Source organism: Erythrolamprus reginae, chromosome 1, assembly GCF_031021105.1.
Source record: "Erythrolamprus reginae isolate rEryReg1 chromosome 1, rEryReg1.hap1, whole genome shotgun sequence".
Lineage (NCBI taxonomy): Eukaryota > Metazoa > Chordata > Lepidosauria > Squamata > Dipsadidae > Erythrolamprus > Erythrolamprus reginae.
In genome coordinates this window covers 237,217,741-237,241,566 of record NC_091950.1, presented here as the reverse complement: position 1 = coordinate 237,241,566, position 23,826 = coordinate 237,217,741, and the positions used below count along the sequence as shown (strand labels likewise).

Genomic DNA, 23,826 nt, shown 5'->3' with positions numbered 1-23,826 from the left:
ACCGGGCGTCTCGACTCTCATTTCAGCCTTGCCTCGAGTTCCAAAAAATCAAGAGAACTCGACCGCCGGATTGAAGGAACGGACCTCTATTTTTACCTCTCTCCAGGTCCCCCCCCCCCCCCACCACCTCTTTTTGTTCCTTTGCTTTGCTTCGGCTTCGAGAAAAGGAGGAATTCTCCAGGGTGCTGAATCAGTTCAGCCGCGGCCAGGCTTTGCCTCTGCTCCGCTCAAACCTTTCTCCCTCTCCCTCCCTCCCTCCCCCCCTGCCTCCCCGCCCCAGCCAGCTGAAGAGGGCGTCCTGCTACGAGGCAGAAGGAGGATCGCGCTCTCTCTTGCCTCCAAATGATTGGCAGCCCTGCGGCCTCACTTCGCTTTTCTTTTCGCCGCCGCGCTGGGTTATAGATGAGGAGGAGCTGAAAACAAAAAAATGCAGATCTGGCATCACACGCACACACGCACACGCACCCATCGGGATAATTCCACGAGCAGCCAGCCCGTCGGATTCCCCTCTCTTCTCCAGGCTGTAGAGATGCTAAAGCAGAGCACCGCTTAAGTGGCTGTCTGCAGCCAGCCCTCTGACCGGTCCCCTTAGAGTATCCATATTATCCCTGGCTTAAGCTTTATTCCCGTTGTTGAGCCCACGAATATTAGCCTTGCACTCCCTGTCCGAAAAAAGCCATGAAGACAGGCACTGTTCCATGCTGCAAGACAGCTGGCCTCTTCCTACTGTGGTTCCTTCGCTTTGCCTCTGCATCTCAAAAGGCCATCTATACCAATCATTTTTTCGTTGAGTTTCACAAAGCTGGAGAAGCAGAAGCCAAGCAACTGGCTGCAACATACGGCTTTAATGGGGTCAGGAAGGTAAGATCCCCATTCTCCTGTCATTCGTCCTTCCTTCCTTTCTCTCTCTCTTTCCCCAAGACTATTTAGTTATGCATGATGTTAATGAATCTGTTCTGCAAAGTTGGCATGATCTGTGTCTGCAATTTAGTACTCAGGAAGAGGATTAGAGAAAAAGAGTTGTTTGAAACTCTTGTTAAACTAGTTCCCAATCTAAATGGTTTCTCCTAAATATTTTTAGCACAGTTTTCTTTTTCTCTTTTGGGGGAGAGTTGGCTATCTATGTCTGTGCTTGTAGCTACAACAGTTTAAAGCATGATTCATTCTTTGAAGCTCACACTTTGACCATGTCCACTAAGTTAGGAGCAATACATAGAAATGTAGAAGATTAATGGCAGAAAAAGACCTCATGATCCTTCTAGTCTACCCTTATACTATTTCCTGTATTTTATCTTAGGGTGGATATATGTTTATCTCAGGCATGTTTAAATTCAGTTACTGTGGATTTACCAACTATATCTGCTAGAAACAATACAGAGATAGTCATGGATGATTCTTCTGTTTCTTTGACTTATGTTTAAAAAGTCAATGTGCAAAACCCCCATGGCACAATAGTTTGAATTGGATGCTTTGCTTTTGAATCACACTAATTAGAACTGAGATACCTTTTCTCTACTGATTAGTTTTGTGTCAGTGGATCCATACCGTATTGATGGAATCCACCTATTCACCAGTCTTCTTCTTCATTTGCCACCAGAAGAGATCAGTTGCAATAGTAATTATTGATAGTCAGAACTATCTCTAAATTCAAGAACCTTCCTGAGTTTTCATTTGGCAATCTCATAAGAAGTCTACCTTGAGTTTTCCTTTTATTTTAAACAATTTCTAATCGGTAATCTTTTGAAAGTAGAGAACATGTGTCTGCAATAACTAATTAATGCTCATTAATTGTAACCAAGTATCCATGCAGACTAAAAATAGAGTGCGGGTAATATAACATACCAAGTTTATACTCAGAGTTGTGGGGGGAAGCTATGGTGTCTAACAGGAATGGAGGGATTGGAAGACAAGATAATCTGCTTATGGTATCATGACATATTATTCACAAATGATTCCAATGTGCTTTTAAAACCTTTCCTTTCTGTACCTGAGAATGAAAATAAGCAGTGACTCCATGTCAAGAAAGAAATGAATTCCATTTAATACAAGAACCCAGCAAATATATACCTAGGTTAAACCAATTTCATTATATTATTCCTCCTCCCCCCCAGTGATTATGCAAGAAGGACCTGAAATAACTTCTACTGCAGGCAATAGGCTTCTCCCTGTTTACCTCCATAGGATTGAGCTCCCACAAGTATGTCTGGAGATTGGGAAATTGCAAAAAGAAAGAAAGGAAGGAAGGAAGGAAGGAAGGAAGGAAGGAGAATCCATAATGCCTGCCAAACTTAATATTTTTTAGCCATCATGGACTCAGTCAGATAGGAATACATTAAAAATGAAGGAAAAACCAATAACCTCTGGTTTAATTCCATGACTGTAATAGTTTTGGCATTTCTGAAATGTTCTGTTTGAGACAAAGGCATTGTGGCACTGCCGGAGTTCTGGGGAACAGTACTTATATATATATATCTGTAGCTGAAGCTTCTTTGGTAAAGAAGTTTAGTTCATAATGCACTTACTGCTTTCTTCCCAGACTGACTCACTCTCCACTTTTTCTTCCCCCTTCTTGATTTTGAGAAATAGCTTTATGTTAGGTCTGTTTAGTTCTTATTCTCTTCCATTACATGATCATTTCTTTTCTGCTCATCAGATGGGACAAAAGTAGGATCAGAGCAGAAATGTTCAGGAAAAAGAAACATAGAGACCAATAAACATTGAGGTGTTAAATGAGACCCAGATTATCCCTCTGCACATATAAAAAGGGTGTAACCTTAAAAGAATACTATTTTTCCTCTGTGTCTGAGTTCATTTCCTTCTATTGTTACTTAGAAGGAGCTTATCTAAGCATCATTTCCTCTTCCTAGGAGGAATGAAACAAGACAGTTTATTTTTTTATATACAACTTGAGTTACAAATTCCACATAAAACAAGTTCTGCTAAACCTTAATTCTGAATAGAGATATGCAAGTTTTATATTAACCAACAAGGTTAAAAACTAACCAACTACCACCACTGCCAGATCTGGCTAGCAAACTCATAATGATGCTGATCTTAGCAACACTTTTCTTATAACTGTTGGAATGCAACAGCAACCTTTTATAATTGCATAAGTCTTACTGAGTTGAGTTCTTATCCTTAGTTGATGAGTTCACAATCAAAGGCCTACTTCCCTACTGTTCCCACACATGAGCAAGAGGAAAATTAAACGCTTAGCCTATATGGAAACTATATAAATAAGTGGTGGGTGGATATCCCCCCCCCTTTTGCCTTCCTTTCCCCGTCATTGCATCTCATATTTCAGGGAAGGAAAAACAACCGCTCCATTATTTATAAGACATAGCGTTCATTTTCTATCGACTCCAGCTCTGCGCAAGATGAAATTCAAGATGAAGTCCTTAGTTTCTCCTTTCCATTAAAAGCAACTCAGATGCTCTTCCTGTGCTGCCTTCTTCCTCTAGAACATTTCCCCTAACAGAGATTTCCATAGCCAATGTGATTAGGATCATTGTACAAATTTAACAGAGTTATTTTTCTTTCTTTATACTCATCATCACGATGGGGAGTTTGTGGTGGAGAGGCAGCAGGAGGAATCTACCGTAGGCTATTTCCCAAATTGCCTGTAATTTTACTGATTCTGTTTCTCATTTTACATTATGCTGATGTTAATGGGAATGAGCAAAGATTAGAGATGGAAGAGATACCTCAACAATAAAAGTAATAAATCCCTAGGAAAAAGGAGGATGCAAGTTAATTTTTGGTTGATAATTCCTTCCAATAAAAGCTATGCTAGCTAATAATTTGCAAATTTGATCTCAATTCCCACCCCCCAATTCATGTTTGTTTAGAAGTTTTTAAATGGCCTCCTATACAAACAGCATTGGATTGCTTCTAGCATTTTTTATTTTTTCTCCTTAAACTCTCCCCTCCCCCTCCCATGTAACTATTGTTAACATGAGAGACAAATTATTTTTAATAGTATCCACTCATGTGTGATTATATTGGGGGGGGGGGCTTCTCATTATTTTAGAATTACTCTCCCTTATGAAAAATATATAAAACTAGCATTCACAGACTTTACAATTCAAAACCTGTGGACCCGTAGGGAAATGGTTACATAATTAATAATACTTTTTTGTGTTCGCATTATCTGTCGGAATTTCAGCTCATCTGAAAGACTGAATATAGATTATTGATATTTATTATAAAGGGGATAGAATCATCACTATTAAAACAACACTGACAAATGCGTATCATGAGATAAAATTTGGGAATTCTTGCGTTTAATGAGAAAATGAAGAACATAATAACAAAAACCAACAACAAAATATGAAATAGTGGTAGCACAAACCTATTCAACTCCTTTAATCCATCTCCAAACCAATTAACATCACCTTTACGATTCCAAAGAGATGCTTTTTCTTAGAGGGAGTTGTGTCTGTAACTGCTTGTTGGACTAACTATACAGAGCATTAACCAATTTTCAGAATGGCAAATGCAACAGTTTTCAGAGCATCAAGTACTGGACTGGAGTAGGTCTTTCTGTGACATGTCATGGGCTACTCTTGAAAATCTGATAGGAGGTGGGCAGGGCTGGGATAAAAACCCCATTTGATTGAATTTAGTTGAATAATTAAATTAAAGTAATTTATATTTAAATGTAATATTAAAAAGACAGTTAAGTAATTGGAATTAATATGGCTCACAGTCACTCATGCCCTCATCACCTCGAGGTTCGACTATTGTAACGCTCTCTACATGGGGCTACCTTTGAAGAGTGTTCGGAAACTTCAGATCGTGCAGAATGCAACTGCGAGAGCAATCATGGGCTTTCCCAGATATGCCCATTTCTCATCAGCACTCTGCGGCCTGAACTGGCTGCCGATCAGTTTCCGGTCACAATTCAAAGTGTTGGTTATGACCTATAAAGCCCTTCATGGCATCGGACCAGAATACCTTTGGGACCGCCTTCTGCCGCACGAATCCCAGCGGAGGTCCCACAGAGTTGGCCTTCTCCGGGTCCCGTCAACAAAACAATGCCATCTGGTGGGACCCAGGGGAAGACCTTTCTCTGTGGCAGCCCTGACCCTCTGGAATCAACTCCCCTTGGAGATCAGGACTGCCCCCACCCTCCTTGCCTTTTGCAAACTCCTAAAAACCCACCTTTGCCGCCAGGCATTGGGAAATTGATTCCCCTTGGCCGCTCCGTTTTATGTATGATTTGTTTGGGTTGCATGGATGTTTTTAATCAAGGGCTTTTTTAACTGTTCTGCTTTTTTAATCATTGGGTTTGTATTTTGTGTTCCTGTTGTGAGCCGCTCCGAGTCTTCGGCGAGGGGCGGCATACAAATAAAAATAAATAAATAAATAGCTTCACATATTCAATACAATTGATACAATTGCTTCACACAGACACACACAATTATTTTTCCCATCTGTCACTTTCAAAATTACAAAACCTAGGCAATTTCTGGTATGAATTTGAGGAAAGTGTGAGATTACTCTAGACATGAGGCTACAATTTGTATAAACCCCACTCCTTAAAACTATATGTGAACTATATGTAGAAACTCTTGTTTCTACAACATGATCCAATCTTGCTGGAATATGTGGAAGTCACCAAGGAAAAGTAGACAACCATATGCTATCCAGTACATTTCCCTGACTTCTTCGTCTGGAGCACATTAGTGAGGCTTCACCCAGCATCATTTCCAGATTTTCCACTATGAATTGAGACCTTAAAAAAAAATCAGGGTTTGAAATTGTTACGGAGATCAATGTATGCAAGCATCATAATAAACACATTGTTTCTTTGGACATTTTTTCCTATTGTACAGGAAAGAAAATGTTGCTTCTCCCCCCCACAATAACCCCACCTCCCCACCCCACATTTGTGGTTCCTGGAATATATTGTGTGACTAAATGCTACTTCATTGATAATGGTCTATTCCTGGATGAAACACCTAGGGTGATTTCATACATCCACACATTTTATACCCCAAACCTTGCTAGAACAATTTGCAAGGTCCTATAGTTATTCTCATGGAAACTAAACTCACAGTGTGAGAAATTTTTCACAACATACTTTCAGTAAGCAAAGGTAAAAATCACCAGCCAGGTATTCCCCATGCCCCTCCATTTTAATTTTGCACACATTTGTCACTTTCAATAGCCAGATCTATCTGGGGGGCTTACACACTTTTGCAAACTGGTGAAAAGATGCTGTGGTGCCTCAATCTCAGTGTAGCAGAATAACAGAATTGGACTAGTCCAACTCTTTGTTCAGGCAGTAAACCCAATATTATTTCAGACAAATGGTTATCCAATCTCTTCTTAAAAACCTCCAGTGTTTGAGTACCCACAACTTCTGGAGACAATTCATTCCAGTGATTAATTGTTCTAGCTGTCAGGAGTGAGGAGGATCCCAAGAAATCAGGTGAACCAAGAGTTCTTGTCAGTGGAAAACCAGCTCCCACCAAGATCTTTAGCAGCAGAGGGCATTCGCAATGATTCCTCTGGAACAAGTGCTGTCTTGAAAATGAATAGACTCTATTATTCAATAGTGGAGTTGCATATAACCATATTGACATAGGATTGATCACAAGTCATTCAAATGTGAAGGGTCAGTAAATTCCACTGCCAATCAAAGCATTTGTGAATTTCTCCATTTTTCCTGGCATGAAGAAAAAAACCCACCAAGTTGACTACTGGATAGCACCAAAAAATGTGTGTTTTCTGTATCATTTTGCTATCATTTTGGGGTCATCTGGATTTCTGTACCCCTAATTTTACTGTTTATGGATCTCAAATCAAGGCAGATTAAGCATGCAATTCTTAAATTCTTCAACATGGTAATAATTTAAGAATGATCAATTAATGTGTAACGCACACACCTGCCCTTTGGATGAATAAAGCTAATGGGTGTAGGGTTGAGTCATGTTGAAATATACAAGTTTTTATAAATACAATTTAACCTATGCAAGACAAAAATCTTCAGTTTTTGCACTGCAGCACTGTCCCATGCAAGCTTGTACGAGAATAATAAGAATCTAACCCTGCAAGTTTGAAGTTAAAATATTCCAAATGGACCGGTTACCAACTTCCAAAATTTGGGAAGCCGTTCTATTAATTATTTTTGTGTACCTAAAAAATACACCTGAAAAAACTCTTTCTTCCTTCCTCCCTCCCTGTGGGTTTTTTTTCTTTTTAAATTCTTGCAGGTATGTCTGATGCTGGGAAATGTTTTGGCTGCTTAATGTCAAAAAGGATGAGATATAAAACATCTGAGAAAAATGAATCCTATTCACACACAACCACACACAAAACCACAGAGGCAATATAATAAGAAATAATTATTTAGCATGATTCACTCAGTTCTAATTTAAAGAAAATGGAGAGGGAATACTTGCAAACATTTTAGCTGCAAAATAATTTTGTGCTAATTGCTAAAAAAATCTCAGTTATTAAAACAGTTTGCAATGTGCTAAGATGCTTGCCTTCTTCCAACATATAAGCTACCAGTGTTATATGTTTGGATATGTATTTTTAGATATGCTAAACCACCAGGGGTGGGTTCCACTTACCTTCACCACTGGTTCACATCATGTCCCCTCGTGCAATTCTGCTTCTGTGTATGCTCAGTAGCTATAATCAGCCTGAAACACAGCTGAGGAGTTGATCAGCTGTGCTTCGAATGAAGGAATAAAGGTAAGTATAAACCCGGAGGCGGGCGGGAGGGCCTCTTTTCAAACAGCAGCAGGGGAAAAAATTCCAAACAGTAAAAAAAGTCAGACACCCCCCCCCCCCAAAAAAAAAGATGGTGGCACCCACGAGCTGGCACTGACTGAACCAGATTCATGATGCCATTGTGATGTCACCCAGTGGTCGCTACCAGTTTGGGCGATCCAGTCCAAACTTGGAGGAACCCACTCTTATAAATCACCTAAAAAGTCCTTTAGTATCAGGAGTGTCATCTGGGGTAAGACCAAAGCAGAAGTCTATAGCTCAACTCAGAAGAATGACCAGATAGTTTAGCAAGCCTAAATCTTAACTCATTTTCAGATTGATAAAACAGTTCATGCTAAAACTAATCCCCTCCATGCATTGCCTAATTGCATTATTATTTAACGTGCTGCTTTTTGAACATGAATCAAGCATCTTTAGGGATAGCCTGCTATTGGAAAGATTTGGGACTCTGCTTATTTAACATCAAGCTTTTAGGATGCATTCCCAGGAATAAAAATGAGAATACTTGAAAAGCAAAATGCATCTTGTCTTGGTTCCCTCTCCTACCACAGGATAATTAGGCATTTTTGAAAACTGGTCTTGCTCTTAGATATATTTCCACAGAACAACTGTTTGCTCCTCAGCGACTGATAATCAGATGCATTTTGTCCTAGAAGCATGATGGCAAACCTATGGCATGTGTGCCACAGGTGACATGCAGAGCCCTGTCCGTGGGCACACCAGCTGTCAACCCAGCTCAGTTACAATTCTCCTGTGTGTGACCAGCTGGTCTTCAGGTCTCTGCCACATATGTGTGGGGCCTTCCCCAATCTTCACAGATTCCCCCTATCTTTCTACTCCATTTCTGACACCCACACCAACCTGGAAGTCAAAATGGGGCATGGGGGCACCATGCAAGGGCCCCTGCACCTCATTTTGGGCCTGGAAAGCCTCTGCACCAACCTGGAAGCCAAAATGGGGCACAGGGGCACATGCACAGGGGGACACATTCATGGGGGTTACTCACATTGCATTATGGGCATTGGGGACATGGGTATGCATTTGTGCACATGTGCGCTTTGGGCATTCAACACCAAAAAGGGTTAACCATCACTGTCCTAGAACATAGTAAATGCATTTAATCCTCATGGCTAATAACCACTGATGGCTCACATTCTTCTTTGAATTGATCTCCTCTCCTCCTGCACTTTAAAGCCCTGTAAGCCATTGAACATCACAGCATCTTATGGCAGAGTATTTCATGAATCAATGTAAGCTGCATGAAAAAGATCTTCCCTTTTGTCCACCCCTGAAATTCTTCTCAGTGCTTGACAGGGATTGTTACAAACTTAAAATTATGTTTCGATGGAATTATAAATGGCAAATTTCGACCTTGCCCTGCTTTCCTCAGCCTGATGCCTCTAGTTCATAAGGAGGCAGCTATTGACCATCTGTCCTGCTTGCAAGTTTTTCATAAATATCTTGTTAATCCACTATTGGAACCAAATTCTCAAAGAATTGAACTTTTGAGTGCCTGCTCAACATTTTTCTTGTGGGCATATCTAAGAGGTAGGACTGCACGTCTGTAGAAACCCTATCTACCAAGGAAATTCTATTGAGTTTTGGTCATTTCTTCACATAACAGAAATGCACAATTATTTTGCATGTATTCCATTTTTATAGATTATATTCGCTTGTAAGCAATCTGCTTATTTAAATATTTATGAGGCTTGGTAGATGAAATACCTGGTGCCTTGACCTTAAGAAATGAGTTGAGAATCTTTCTTCTCACCTTCTTCCTTCACCTTTCTTTAGTTCTGTCATTTCAAAACAACAAAACAATAGAAAAAGAGTAAGGGACGGATGTATGGATAGATATATGAATATAGAAAAGTACTATTCAAAGGTCAATGATTCCTGCAGGAAAATTAATTAAAAATAATCTGTTTGTTTTATACAATTGATGTAATAAAGGAATAGTAGTTTATCAGCATGCACAGGATTAACCTCAATTTATATGAGCAATAAATGGCTGTCATTTATTAATTGGTATTAACTACCAATATGTCCCTTTCTTGGATAGTGGCATGTGTGAGCAATGTTTTGTTACTAAACTTTGCCCTTATTCTGAACTGGAAGACCTTAGTTATTTATATCAGGTGGAGAACACCCTCTTCCTTTTTAAAAAATCCATGACTTCTACTATATCTTGGTAAATTAGTAACAAGTATAAATTATAGGTTTAGGCATACCTTGTTTTAGGTTATCAATGTTAGTTCCATTGTCTTTATTTTTTAAATTTATTTTTCAAATAAAATGATTGCTTTACTCTTATGTGGCCATTACTGGAAGGACAAATTGGATATGGGGTGGAAATAATAAAGATCACAGAGTAGTACCAACCTTGCATTTTTAAATCTTTGACAAATGTAGTTTCTATATAAAATAAAAGATAAGCAATAATTGGTAACCAGCAATATTGGGTGAAAACCATCTTCCCTTCTCTTAACAATATAGTTAGAATGATTCTGTTGCATTGAGCCAAGTAAGAACCATCTCCATACCACAGATCCATCACCATAAATAGATTTTTAGTGAATTGTGAATTGTGAAAATGGAGTTGGTACGCTCAGAATCATATGTAAGCCAATTATTTCCATTTCCACAGTTCCAGAAAGAATAGGAAGAAAAAGATGCCACTTTTCCCCCCAGCTCAAAGGCAATTAAAAAAGGAATTTTAAAAACTTGTGCTTAGAATTTGTGTACATGTTTTGTTCATGCCGGAATTGGAAAAATATGGTATATGTATGAATAATATTTTTCTTGCCATTGATAGCTACCTAAAGCAAGAAAATGTGATTATAGCTCTCGTTTCAATTGTCCAGCCTGGAAAGTGAAAAATCTGATGATGGAAAATGTCTCCCTTCTATTTGTCAGCCTCTAAAGTCAGTTCTTTCTAACCCTGCCCATAGGTGAAGGAACTGTAGGATTGCAACCAAAGTTCCAAAATCCACTCCCCTTAGCTTTTCAGCATGCTTCCTAATCTGACATCATCTGCGCCAAACTTGAAACTGGTTTAAATTTATCGCTTCCTCCTCTAAAGGACTCCCTGGTCCTTTAGAAAGGAAATTGGTTTAGAAATGAATAAGGTAAATGAAACAGGAATGCTATTTCCTGTGAGAAGGAACCATGCTGAGTATTGGCTATTATAGAACCTCCAATATCTCACTACACAATGTGTGTCACAAAAAGGACAGAGGAATATAAGAAACCAGAGAAGCACTTATAGCATTTTTCTAAGGGGTGGGGGGAAGAGATGGCATTCTGGTAGAACTTTTGCTAGTATTTGATATAAATATCAAGAGATATGCTTTAGAAGTTACAATTTGGGATAAATTTTAAACAAAGAAACAATCAAATAAGTGAAATAGAATGCAAGGTTTAAAAGATTAATAACCAATATATTCATCTCTTTTTTCAAAATTGGAAAATAGATTTTGAAGTTTTTTTTCTATTCTCTTTCAGGTTCTTCTCTAAAATGTTTCTTTTTTCTTGCCTACAGTGAACATAGACATGTTTTCAATTTGATGTAAAAACATATACAACTCCGTATGTGCTTCTGATGAAAATCGGGATGTAAATCATCCTGGATATGTGTATTTTTCTTTCATGTTTGTGTGTTTTTATATATCTGTTATGTTTTAAATTAAAAATTTAAAAAATTATAAAGAAGTTACAATAGATAAGTGACTGTTTAATAAAAGCACTGAAGTGAAATTACAGACATCAGACAATGTTACTACTTCTCTTTCTAAATAAATAATAAATACCCTATGCTTTTCATGGACAAGAACTCTATGAGGGTCTCTTAAAGCCAGCAACACAAAGAATCTCTCCAACTACATGTCTTTCATTTTGTCTTGATCTGTAAGGGCTCAGAAATGGAGCAAGTTTGTTGCCATGATATGAAAAGTATCATATGATTTTGCTTTTCCAACTGTTAGTTGGGCGATTTCTAAACAGAACAGGTTGTCTTCTCTTTCTATCTCTGAAAGTCTCTATGTAAATATGTTTGTAGAGTTCAACTACAATTTTAGAAGGAGATGGGGAGATAGAATTGTTATTGATATTAGTACGAGTGTCACCCCTGGAGGCCATCTTTTACTTTGGATTTTCAGGGCTGCCACACTTAGGACTGAGGAAAATTGGGAGTGGGGATTGCATGGAATAGTAGAGATATCTAGCCATAGCAATGTTCTTTTCTCTGGGAATCAAGGACATTTAAACCTGCATCTGGAGTGGCGTGACTGAGGGGCACCTCCAGTTGGGATGGTGGACCATGTGATGTTGGTGCAGGGGAAGGGGAAGGGACCTTAACTCTCCTTTGGGAGGGGGGGACTCAGAAGCTTTAAGATTCTGATTCCCCCAGATGTGGCAATATGACATCTCTAATAAAGTGGAATTTTAAGGAACTTTTAGCATTAGGTTCATCTTTCATGGGGGTATTACTTGGAACCTTGGCATTGAACTTTCCTTGTTTATCATATTCACTGGAATCCATTGCAGGCCAACAAGGCTCAGCTTCTGGAAGGGTGATTTAGTAAATTTACTTCCTCATGCTCTCAATTCATGCACAACTCCATAAAATATCCTTCTGTTTATGTTTGCTTGATTCTGATCTATGCCTTGCCTCTAATTCATCCAATAAATAGAAATGGTTTCCAAGCACTGCAGTAGTTTCTACCTCAAGCTTGATACCACCATCGTTTCTTCAAGTGTATTCACACTCAGATGTTCCAAGGAATTCTAAATGTTGCAGAATTGCAATGAAACAGATATCAGATTATTTCATCCGTAACAAGGGGCTCAGCACTATTTTAGACACTAAAAGATTGATGACATGGGTGATTGAGTCATCAACCTGTTAATGACTTCTTTTTTAGAAGAGGACTGATTTGTTTGCTTGTTTGTTTGTTTGTTTGTTTGTTTGTTTGTTTGGGCTTATCTGCCACCCAACTCCCAAAGGACTCTGACCAGCTCACAACAAATACACATAAAATGTAATATAAATCTCCTTAAAACAGTTCAAAACAATTAAAACCAGCAATTAACAATAAAAACACTTTAAAATCCATGCATGTCTTTACTGCTGGATCCCGATAGTATGCCATCTGATCAACAACCTCAGGCCTGCCGGAAAAGCCAGGTCTAATCAACCACAGTATATCATTACTGTTTGAGTTGTCTGAAATACAAGGAGATTTGTAGTTATTTTCACTGAGATTTATCAGACTGAAATAAAGGGAATCTAGCTGTGTATTATTTAATATGCTTTGAATTATTTACTGGAAGCTTACTAGCAGGAAGGCTGTATGAGTTATATTATGAAGAACCTGTGCTGAAGATTAATGATTTATGCTTTGTACTTTTCTCAAATTTTGGGATGCAAGTTTTGAGTGAAGCATGTATATTAATGGCTTAGTGCAAATACGTCAATAGGAGATAGGAAGATTGTGCTTTCTCCATCCATGTTCCTTGCTGGATTTGAAAGTCCAATTTGCCTATTTTTATGGTTTAATTAAAACGCCACCCTGATGCTTGTGGTGTTTTCATGCTCATAGTGGCTGAGCATTTATTTTTATTTTTCCATGGTGGGATTTCTGATTGTTTTGTGTTGGAATATATCGATGCAAGATAGAGGTTTATTTTATCTTATTCCATATCTTCCAATCACCCTGAAGCATCGCTGGCTGCTCATATTTACCAATTTGAAAGAACTTCATGGGGGGAAATTTTTCCTTTTGGTACTTTTTCTGATTTAGGTGTAGAAAATGGGAATGCCTCAATTTTCTTATTCTCCTTGCAGCTAGATTCATTAGAAAAATAATCCAGATAGTGTCAGGAACATTTTTCCTGACCTGCTGAAGGGCCTAAAAATCACCAATTTGAAAGAACAGTTAAGTCAAATAAAGCTGTCAGCATTCTCTTCGTATGTGAGTTTATTTTTCTGGTCCTGAATTCTAAGAGGTGATCAAACAGCAGTCTTATCAAAAGGGACTCATTTCTTGAACAGGCATTTGTCATTTTCACACTCTAGATGATACAAAGGTTTGGGGGGTTTTGGGATCGCCAAGGAAGGCAGTGTTTCTCCATGTCAAAATCAACAATTTGTAGCTGAGAGATAAATATCCCAAGTGGTCTCAGTCCTAAGTGGCTCTGAAGCTTCCTGGGATGCATCTAACAAAAAAAAAAGCACAATAACTTATTTATTTTTGTGAGGAGAGCGAGTAAAGCACCTGTTTCTGGAGTTACATTTGCTTTAGTTAGCTAAATAATTAACCATGTTCTGTGTAATGCACAGCTGGTGTGGAGCCATGAGGTGGGAGAATATCATGGTTGGCATTTATTTTATTTTTGTTCTTGGGAACCATATGCTGCTCTTGCTAAAAATGGCTTCTTCATTAGAGTCTTCTTTCGTATCAGTATGTTTATTTTCTTCTCTCTCTCTCTCTTAGGCAGAGTTTGCTCAGTCTCCTAGAATGGATTAAAAAAACATTTTCCATTGATGCCTCCCCCATTAATTTTGACTTTCAAACAGGACCAAAATGTTTGGTTTTTCAATACAGGTTTATGGGTCAGAGAATATAGAATATTGTAGGCCTCTTAGAAAGCTTAATTTGTGTATTTAACATCTCAGAAACAAGAAAAGAGAAGTGTAGAAAAATTTCCACTGGTAATCAGTGTTTGTTGCTAACTTTTAATGTCAAATTAAGATGAGATGAAGAGCATCCAAAAACATCATTGGGATGCTATGTATATATCACGGGCAGCAATTGACCTCTTTTGCTCTGGAAGTAGGAAGCAGGGTGTTAATCACCTTAAAAAGAGGGCATATAATGTGTCCTGTTTTAGGGAAGATGAGCCTAGATTTGAAGATGTTCTCCATCTGATGGACAGTCTTAAAGAAAAAGGATCAGTTGAGCAGAATGAGGGAAATCAATTTTTAATTGGTTTGTTTGTTTGTTTGTTTATTCTTTGCGTGTGTTTGTTTGTTTGTTTGCATTTCTATGCCACCCAACTCTCAAAGGGCTCTGGGCAGTTTTCAATAGGATATAAAATACACTTCAAAACATCATAAAAGATTAAAAAAACAGTTAAAAAATCACATATCATTCAAGGCCAGACCTCATAAAATTGTGAGATCAACGGCCCCAAGCTTGCCAGAAAAGCAAGGTCTTCAATGCTTTCCAGAAGCTCAATAGAGAGGGGGCAGTTTGAATCTCAGGGGATAGTTGGTTCCAGAGAGCCAGGACAGCCACAGAAAAGGCCCTTACTTGCAGGACTGCCAGCTGACACTGTTTAGCTGATGGAACCCAGAGGAGACCAGCTCTGTGGGATCTTATTGGTCACTGGGAACTATGAGGTAGAAGGTGGTCTCAGAGATAACCTGGCCCTAAGGGAGACAATGCAGCTTACAGAGGATTGGTGTAATGTGAGTGTACCTAGATGCACCCACAACCACTCATGTGGCTGCATTCTGGACTAATTGTAGTCTCTGAATGCTGTTCAGGGGTAGCCCCATCTAGAGTGCTTTTCAATAACCGTGAGGTGATAAGAGCCTGAGTGACTGTGCGGAAAGTCTCCTGATCCAAGTAGGGTCTCAATTGGTGCACCAGATGAACCTGTGCAAAGGTCCCCTTAGCCACAGCTGTTAGATGTTGGTCCAATATTAGCTGTGGGTCTAGGAGGACAAATTGTGAACCCGTTCTCAGGGGGACAATTTCTCCCACCCTCAGAGCCAAGGATGGATAGGCAATACAGTCTTTAGGAGGCAATACCCACAGCCACTCATTCTTGTCTCGGTTAGGTCTCAGCCTGTTGACACCCATCCAGACCCTCACAGCTTCCAGGCACTGACACATCACAACCACTGCTTCACTGAACTGATGTGGGGTGGAGATATACAACTGGATATTATCAGCATATTGCTGATACCCCCCCCCCCCTCCAAATGTTGGTTGACCTCACCCGGTGGTTTCATATAGATATTAAATAGGAGGAGAGAGAGGATTGACCCCTGAGGCACTCCACAAACAAGAGGTCCAGGGTTTGACATCTGTCCTCCTGCCAACACCAACTGTGAATGACCAGAGAGATAGGAGGTAAACCACCGCAGCATGGAGCCTCCCAACCCTAGCTCTCTTAATTGTCCCAGAAAGATGCCATGGTCAATGTTATAGAAAGCTGCTGAGAGGTCAAGTAGCACCAAAATAGAGGAATGAACACCATCTCAGGCTCACCAGAGATAATCCATCAGCATGACCAAAGCAGTTCTCATGCTATAGCCAGGTCTGAAGCCAGATTGACAAGGATCCAGATAATTTGTTTCATCCAACAATGTAGGAGATGAAGTGCCACCACTTTCTCTACAACCTTTTCCACAAAGGGAAGGTTGGAGACTGGACAGAAGTTTTTTAATTCTGCTGGATCCAGGGAAGGCTTCTTAAGGAGGGGTCTCACCACCACCTCCTTTAAAGCCAGGAGGGGCATGGGTCCAGCAAACAAGTAGAGGAACTCATCGCTCCCACAGTCTTGTCTACTTCCTCAGGAGTCACAGGCTCAAATTTATCCTATACAATAGGACTAAGACCTGTCTCTGTCATTTTGGTTGGAATTGCCCAATCGGAGTCCAGGTCCGTCCAAATCTGAGCCAATTTATCCAATAGAAACTGAGCAAACTCCTCAGCTCTACCCCACAGGGGCGTCACCATTCCCCCTGTATTAAGAAGGGAATGAGTCACCCTAAATAGGGCGCCTGGGTGCGAATCAGCAGGTGCAATAAGTGTGGGAAAATGTGAGCATTTTGCCTCCCATGTTGCTACTAAATATATCCTAATAAAGGCCCTTAAAAGTTTTTGGTCAGATTCAGAGTTACTGGTCCTCCAGCATCGCTCTAGATTTTTGCTGTTTGCTTTTGCTGCTGTCATCTTTCAGAAATGTCAGTGCTCTTAACACCTGTTGAATAACTTGCTTATGAAAACTATCAATGGTATAAAAAAGGTGGTGATGTATATAAAATCTAAATGTCTTCACTTCTAAATAAGCCTCCATATGTTTTGCCTTTTTATGAGTAATTAAAATGTATCATAAAGCGTCATTCACTTCAAATTGCCTTTCAGGATTTTGGTGTAAATCATCAAAATCTAAAACTTGAAATAAACAGTTCCTTTTGATTGACATAACTAATTGAGCCATTAACCACCAATTTCTAAAGTGCACATTTTAATTAGATTTTAATGGCTGCCTTCCTTAAGAAAGAGTAATCAATGCCACTGAAACTGGAACAATTTAAACTTTCAGATCATTCTTCATGAATCTTTGGGTGGATGTTCAAGAACATTTTTCAAGCTGTAAACAGGATCAGACAATTAGAACCATTTGCTTGCCAAGAAAGACACTGCCAAACCATTCACAAATCAAATGGGAGAAAGGTTAGCCAGATAGTTAAACCTGTGCCCTCCCTTTGTGAAAAATCTGTAGATAAAAGTGAACCAATTCTGAAAGAACTGACAAAGACTGCATTTTCTAGTTTTCTTTGCCCAGGCGACTGAATCTGGCTTTTGGTCTGCTTGAAAATATGGTCAGTTCAGCTGTTTTGGAATGGAAACAGGATTTTAGATTCATAAGTATCCACCTAGAGAAGGCGTATAAAAAAAATCAATGTAGAGGCTGCAACTTTGTGACTTAAGCCCCTTACCCCTTTTTAATGTATAGCACACTCTCGACACATGTAGAAAAGGGATGGGGCCTTCAATTCCACCTTTCTCACCTCAAAATTGAATTGCTTTAAACGCCCTCTCATGAATGCTCCTGACTGGATTTCATTTCCCCCCCTGTTCATTACTTAATTGGTGTGATGATCTCTGATCATCTGATGTGGACTATTTTATTGCAGCTGCAGTCTTCCTGGGTATAATTTTCCTTTTAATATAATTTTCTGAAGTCACAATAGTATCTATCTATCTATCTATCTATCTATCTATCTATCTATCTATCTATCTATCTATCTATCTATCTAATATGACTCTGTGTTACTTATATATATATGAGTGGTTTATTTTTAAATTTGTACACTGCCCAGCTCCCCAAGAGTCTGCTCAATTCACAATATATGAACACAGGAAAAATAACTAAAAAAATATTATGATAAAGAGATTAAGCTATACATTAACTGCCCTCCCAATTTTTCTCCTTTGTGTTCGTAAAGGCAGAATTTTGCAATGTAATAGCACTTAAAGTGCAATAAAACTGAATAAATAAAATAAATAAAAGTAAACACACATGCAACTATACTAGATTTTAACTAGGTAGGCAGAAACCAATAGCAAGAGCTAATTCCCTGATAACGTCAGCTCTGAATCGAACCTGGCAGAAGCCATGTTGTGTTGCCTAATAGTTGCCACAAAGCATGAGAGAAGAAAGGAGAGGGGAAGTAGAAAGCCCAGCTAACATTCAAAATAAAAAGTTTTCCTGTGGGAACCAAGGTCATTGTAACAGGTGGCTGGTGAATGAGAGGAGCCTGCCAGCTATATTCATTGGGCAATGTGACTGATGACACTGGAGAGGAGGGAAGTTTTACTCTTTTAATTAGGTGAAAACCATGGGAACCTTTAGAATTGGTTTTCACCAGCTGTGCCAATATGAGGTATCCAATAAACATGCCCTTTGAGGAATCTACCTGCCTCAGCATTCTGATTTCAATGAGTATGATACTCAGAATGCTGACAAATAAGCAGTGCAGCATATTGACTGCCCTTAGACCTGTTTGAGCTTTTTTTTTAAAGCCTATTAAAATTATTTAATTAAGCCTGTTTGTTGGATTTAACACATCGTTAAAGACAGACATAAGTTTATTTTTAAATATTTCTAATTTAAATCACAAGACATTTAACAGTTTTCAGAGAGTTGGCATCACAATAGTTTGTGGAAAGAAATAACAGAGTCTGGCATCTTAAATGGTACCAACTACCTATATTTTTCAGAGTATAAGTCACACCTTTTTCCTACCTGAAAGAGGCTGAAAATTTGGGTGCGTCTTATACTTCAAATGTACCTTTTTCAAAGCTCTTTCCCCCCCCAGCAGGTGCTAATGATCTTCCCAGCTTCCTATTCCTTCTGAAGAAGGTTTTTTCCTACCCTAAGTCTTTGCAGGCTTGTTTTCATTCATACTCCCTCTGAAAAAGGCTAATGCATTGCTAACGATCTTCCTGGCTTACTGCATTTTAAAAATTCCTATTCCCTCTGAAGCAGTTTTGCCGAAGAGACGGAGTAACGACACGGACACAAGAGCTGGATTTAAACTTGGGTCATTTTTATTAATAATAATTTGCATAATTTATTTTATTAAATTAGCATAAATTAGCATAAAATCAACATGCTTAACTATGACCCAAACAATGGACCTGCAGGGTCAAACAAATACTTCCGGGGCGGAAATGACGTAGCAATCAACATTCCTGGGCAACTATGGGCATAGCTCGATGCTAGTCCAGGTGAGGGACCTCTCCCTCACCTGAGACCCTGCCATGCACTCGCATGAGGGGGGTCCCGCCGGCGCACCCCTACCCGGGGACTTCAATGTGCGGGACCCAAAGACAGGTTCCCCCCAACTGCTCAGGTAGCACCCCACCATGAGCTTGGAGAGAACCTGTCAATCATCCCCAAAGATGCCCAAGGGAGAACGCGCAGTTGCTAACCACCACCCAGATTTCCGCCCCTAACCTGCCTACCCAAATGACCAAAGGTAAGCCAATCAACCTAATTAAATGCAAGCACCCCCTAACCGCACATCCATCTCCCCAGTGTGGAATGGGTGAAAAAATGGCCATGCCTAATGGGCGAAGCCACAAAAAATTCCCATTCGGCCCCCCTAGGGGCGACCCCATAGTAGCACACTGCAAAATAGGGAGGGCGGGCGGGTGTCTGCTCCAGCTGCCGGTCCGGGCGAAAAGGCTTGGCCCAGGGCCTGCAGGCCCTTAAATAGGGCCAGCAAGCCCCGCCCCCGACCGGCAGCAACGTCAGGCCTCGTAGGCCTGATTTTCAGCCAAAATCTCGTCTCGCGAGATTTCGGCCGAAAACAAGGTGGCGGCCGCCATGAGGGAGTCCGGTGTCTGCCCGGTCCCTCCGGCAAATGCTGCCAGCCGGTAAGTCGACCGGCACTATTGCCGAAGAGACGGAGTAACGACACGGACACAAGAGCTGGATTTAAACTTGGGTCATTTTTATTAATAATAATTTGCATAATTTATTTTATTACATTAGCATAAATTAGCATAAATTAGCATAAAATCAACATGCTTAACTATGACCCAAATAATGGACCTGCAGGGTCAAACAAATACTTCCGGGGCGGAAATGACGTAGCAATCAACATTCCTGGGCAACTATGGGCGTCGCTCGATGCTAGTCCAGGTGAGGGACCTCTCCCTCACCTGAGACCCTGCCATGCACTCGCATGAGGGGGGTCCCGCCGGCGCACCCCTACCCAGGGACTTCAATGTGCGGGACCCAAAGACAGGTTCCCCCCAACTGCTCAGGTAGCACCCCACCATGAGCTTGGAGAGAATCTGTCAATCATCCCCAAAGATGCCCAAGGGAGAACGCGCAGTTGCTAACCACCACCCAGATTTCCGCCCCTAACCTGCCACGGAGCGGGGGTCAGATCTCTATCTTGGCCCCCCGACTCCCCCCTCAAGCTGCGCCAGCTCATGCAGAGACCGCTGCAGGTCCTGTAAGAAAATGGCGTTCCCCTGCTCTGACAGGTGAACGCCGTCGGCCCGGTAAAGCCACGGCCGATCTACAGTGATGAGGGGATGGGCCACTACAACCCCACCTAATTCCCTAACTGTTTTGCCCAGGGCCTTATTCACCGTCCCAATGACAACTTGGTCCCGATGGCGCTTCTGGCTGCTGAGCGGCCGGCCCAAAATACCATGCTGTGGCCACACAGCAGCGCCGTCGGTTTCTGATTGGCATGGGGACCTGAAAGAGGACACACACAGAGAGCCTAAGCCCTGCCTAGGATCCTCGGCGGGCCTAACATAACCCAAATATGCCGCCGACCGCCAGCGGCCAATCTCCCGAATCCAATGGGCCGGGAAACCAGAAAGCGCCGTGCTAGTGGCGGCGCCAATACGGAACGAATACGTTCCATATCCGGCGGGATCCATGCCCACCTGAGCCATTGCTTTAGACACTAAAGCCCAGAATTGATAACGGGTCAGGGGGGTACCGTCCTGATGTTTAAAAAGGTACCCTTGCCCTGACCCCCTTAAGCCACAAAACTGCTGCAAAGCAGCCACCGGGCATACAGACTGGTCGGTGGCTGCACTAAGCTCTATCTTAACCCCTCTGTGCAACTGATCTGTCTTGGAATGTCTCACCAAAAGAGAGACACCCCCCTGTACAAAGGCCAGATCAGTGAACTGGAAGGCACGGAGCGACAAGTCAGCCTGTGAGGAGGCCATTGCCTCGCTGACCCTAAGGGCCCCAAAAAACATGACACAAGTGGCTGCCCTAAAAAGACGGGCCTCGTACAGAGAGGCACACAGACTGTCCAAGGCCAGATTAATCGAGGACAGCTGCTGAACCGTCAGGGCCTGACGAGTGTCAGAAGGGACCCCCTGTCGCTCCCTCACCCAGCCTTCCAGCATCTTCCGAATGCGGAAGTCACCAGAAAAGTCACTAAACCCCCCCGCCTTGGACAGAAAGGCGAGGCCGGCTAACCTGGACCTAATAGTCCTAACTGAAAGGCCACGCTGCCTCAGCAGGACGCAAAATTCCACCAGGTGTTCAACTGGGGCAGGCCAACTATGGGGGTAACCCTTACCCTGCCTGAAATCCCCAAACTCCTTACCTGCACGCTGGTAGGCCCGCAGGGTGCCCGGTGCTACCGAAAGGGCGATCGCCCTGGAGGCCTCGTCTCTCCAATGCTCGGGAGCCCGCCCAGGCTCCAAAGGTGGACTGGGAATACCTCTGGCGACTCCAGTGCCCACGGGGCCAGGGTCCAAAACCTGGACAACTGACCACGGGACAAGGCGTCAGCCACCCCGTTATCCAGCCCGGGGACATGTCTAGCCAGAAACAATGCGTTCAGGGACAAGGACTTGTGCACAAAATGGCGGACAAGCCACATGACCCTGTCACTCTTAGAGGACAGGGCATTAACAACATGGACAACCGCTAGGTTGTCGCACCAAAAGTGCACAGTCTTGTCCCTAAACTGCTCCCCCCAAAGCTCTAAGGCCACTATCAAGGGGAAGAGCTCTAAGAAAGTCAGGTCCTTAACCAGAGAAGAGGCACTCCATTCCGGAGGCCACACCGACCAGCACCACTGGTCACCTAATACTACTCCAAAACCGCAAGTCCCCGCAGCATCGGAGCAAAGCTGCAACTCAGCTTCCAAAAGAAGCTCGTGCCTCCAAAAAGACAACCCATTAAAGTGTTCCAAAAACTCCCGCCACACGCAGAGGTCAGCCCTGACTCCTGCGCATAAGCGGGTACGATGATGGGGCAAACGCAGCCCCCGCATCGCATCATACAACCGTCTAGAAAAAGCCCTGCCCAGCACCACTACCCGACAGGCAAAATTAAGGATCTCGGCTAGCTCCTGGAGCTGCCGAAGCGTAACCTTCCTGCAGCCCAGGACCGCCTCCAGCTTGCACCTGATTTTAACCAACTTGTCCAGGGGCAATCTAGAAGATTGCTCCTCTGAGTCCAATTCAATACCGAGGAAGGTAATCCTGGTAGCAGGGCCTTCGGTCTTCTCAGAGGCTAAAGGCACCCCTAGTTGAGCACAAAGGGCTTCGAAGTCCCGCATCAGAGCAATGCATTGCTCCGAGTGCACGGGCCCTGCCAACAGGAAATCATCAAGGTAGTGAACGACCGAGCCCAGGCCACTACGCCTCCTGAGCGCCCACTCCAAGAAGGTGCTAAAACTCTCAAAAAGAGAACATGAGACAGAGCAGCCCATTGGCAATGCCCTGTCCACATAAAAACCACCTTCGAAATGGAAGCCCAGGAGCTCGAAGTCATCCGGGTGTATGGGGAGGAGCCGGAATGCCGACTTGATGTCGCACTAGCCCATAAGGGCTCCAACCCCACACTTCCTAACCATGGTCACGGCCGCATCAAAAGATGCATACCGCACCGAACACAGTTCGTCAGGAATAAAATCATTCACTGACTCCCCTTTAGGAAAAGACAAGTGGTGAATCAACCTAAATTCACCACTCGCCTTTTTGGGGACCACCCCCAAAGGGGACAGTCTAAGATTCGGAAAGGGCGGCTCCGGGAAAGGCCCGAGGACCCTGCCTTCGGCCACTTTCTTCCCAATCTTGGCCCTAACAATGTCCTCATGTCCGACAACCGACCTGAGGTTATCGGACATGAAAGCCTTCCTGACCCCCACGTAAGGGATCCTAAATCCCTTTGAAAAACCTAGCAAGAGAGCAGCCGCTCTCGAGCGAGGGTGGTAGTCAACCAACCAACCCTCAAGCACAGCTACATTAATTGGGCTGGGCCCCTTTTCCCCCAGCTGATGCGGGAGGCTTACCTGGACCCCCACCCTTCTTCTCCACACAGAAGATGCATGGGGCCCCCCACAATTCCCGCAGGCATGCTTGTATTTGCAAAAGGGACGAAAACACGCCCCTTTCGCAGCAAATTCATGACAGGCGGGTGAGGCCCCCTTACCAGCTGCAACAGGAGTCACCTTGGCCGACGTGGCCACCGCAGGCTCCTCCTCCATGAAATGACCGCTGTCGGTCCGCTCACACCCCTCTTTGCCAGACATATGCATGGCCCGGAACCACAGGTCCGGTACCACCATATCCCATGGCAGGTTGGGCTCCACAGCCATCCTCATCCTAAAGCTCTTATCATAATGGCGCCATATGGTGCCTTTGTATTCAAAATTAGCCCTGGCGATCAAATCAATATACTTAAGCATCGCCGAGGCCATGGCAGGCTGCCTCTGAATCACCACTGACGTATACGTCAGAAAAGCGTACAGCCAGGAGCTGAAACACTTGGTGACTTTTG

The 23,826-nt window shown here is 42.3% G+C and overlaps 1 protein-coding gene across 2 annotated transcripts in view; it reads left to right on the top strand.

Annotated features, from left to right (window-relative positions):
• The first annotated feature begins 404 nt into the window (after nt 1-404).
• PCSK2 (proprotein convertase subtilisin/kexin type 2) overlaps nt 405-23,826 on the top strand; it is a 137,099-nt gene continuing 113,677 nt past the window's right edge. The window contains exon 1 of one of the 2 annotated variants that reach the window (XM_070732582.1): nt 405-861. In XM_070732582.1, the coding sequence (XP_070588683.1) occupies nt 679-861 (183 nt within the window). In that variant the 5' untranslated portion in view covers nt 405-678. The remainder of the gene's footprint in view (nt 862-23,826) is intronic. The other variant, XM_070732583.1, reaches the window with a different exon arrangement.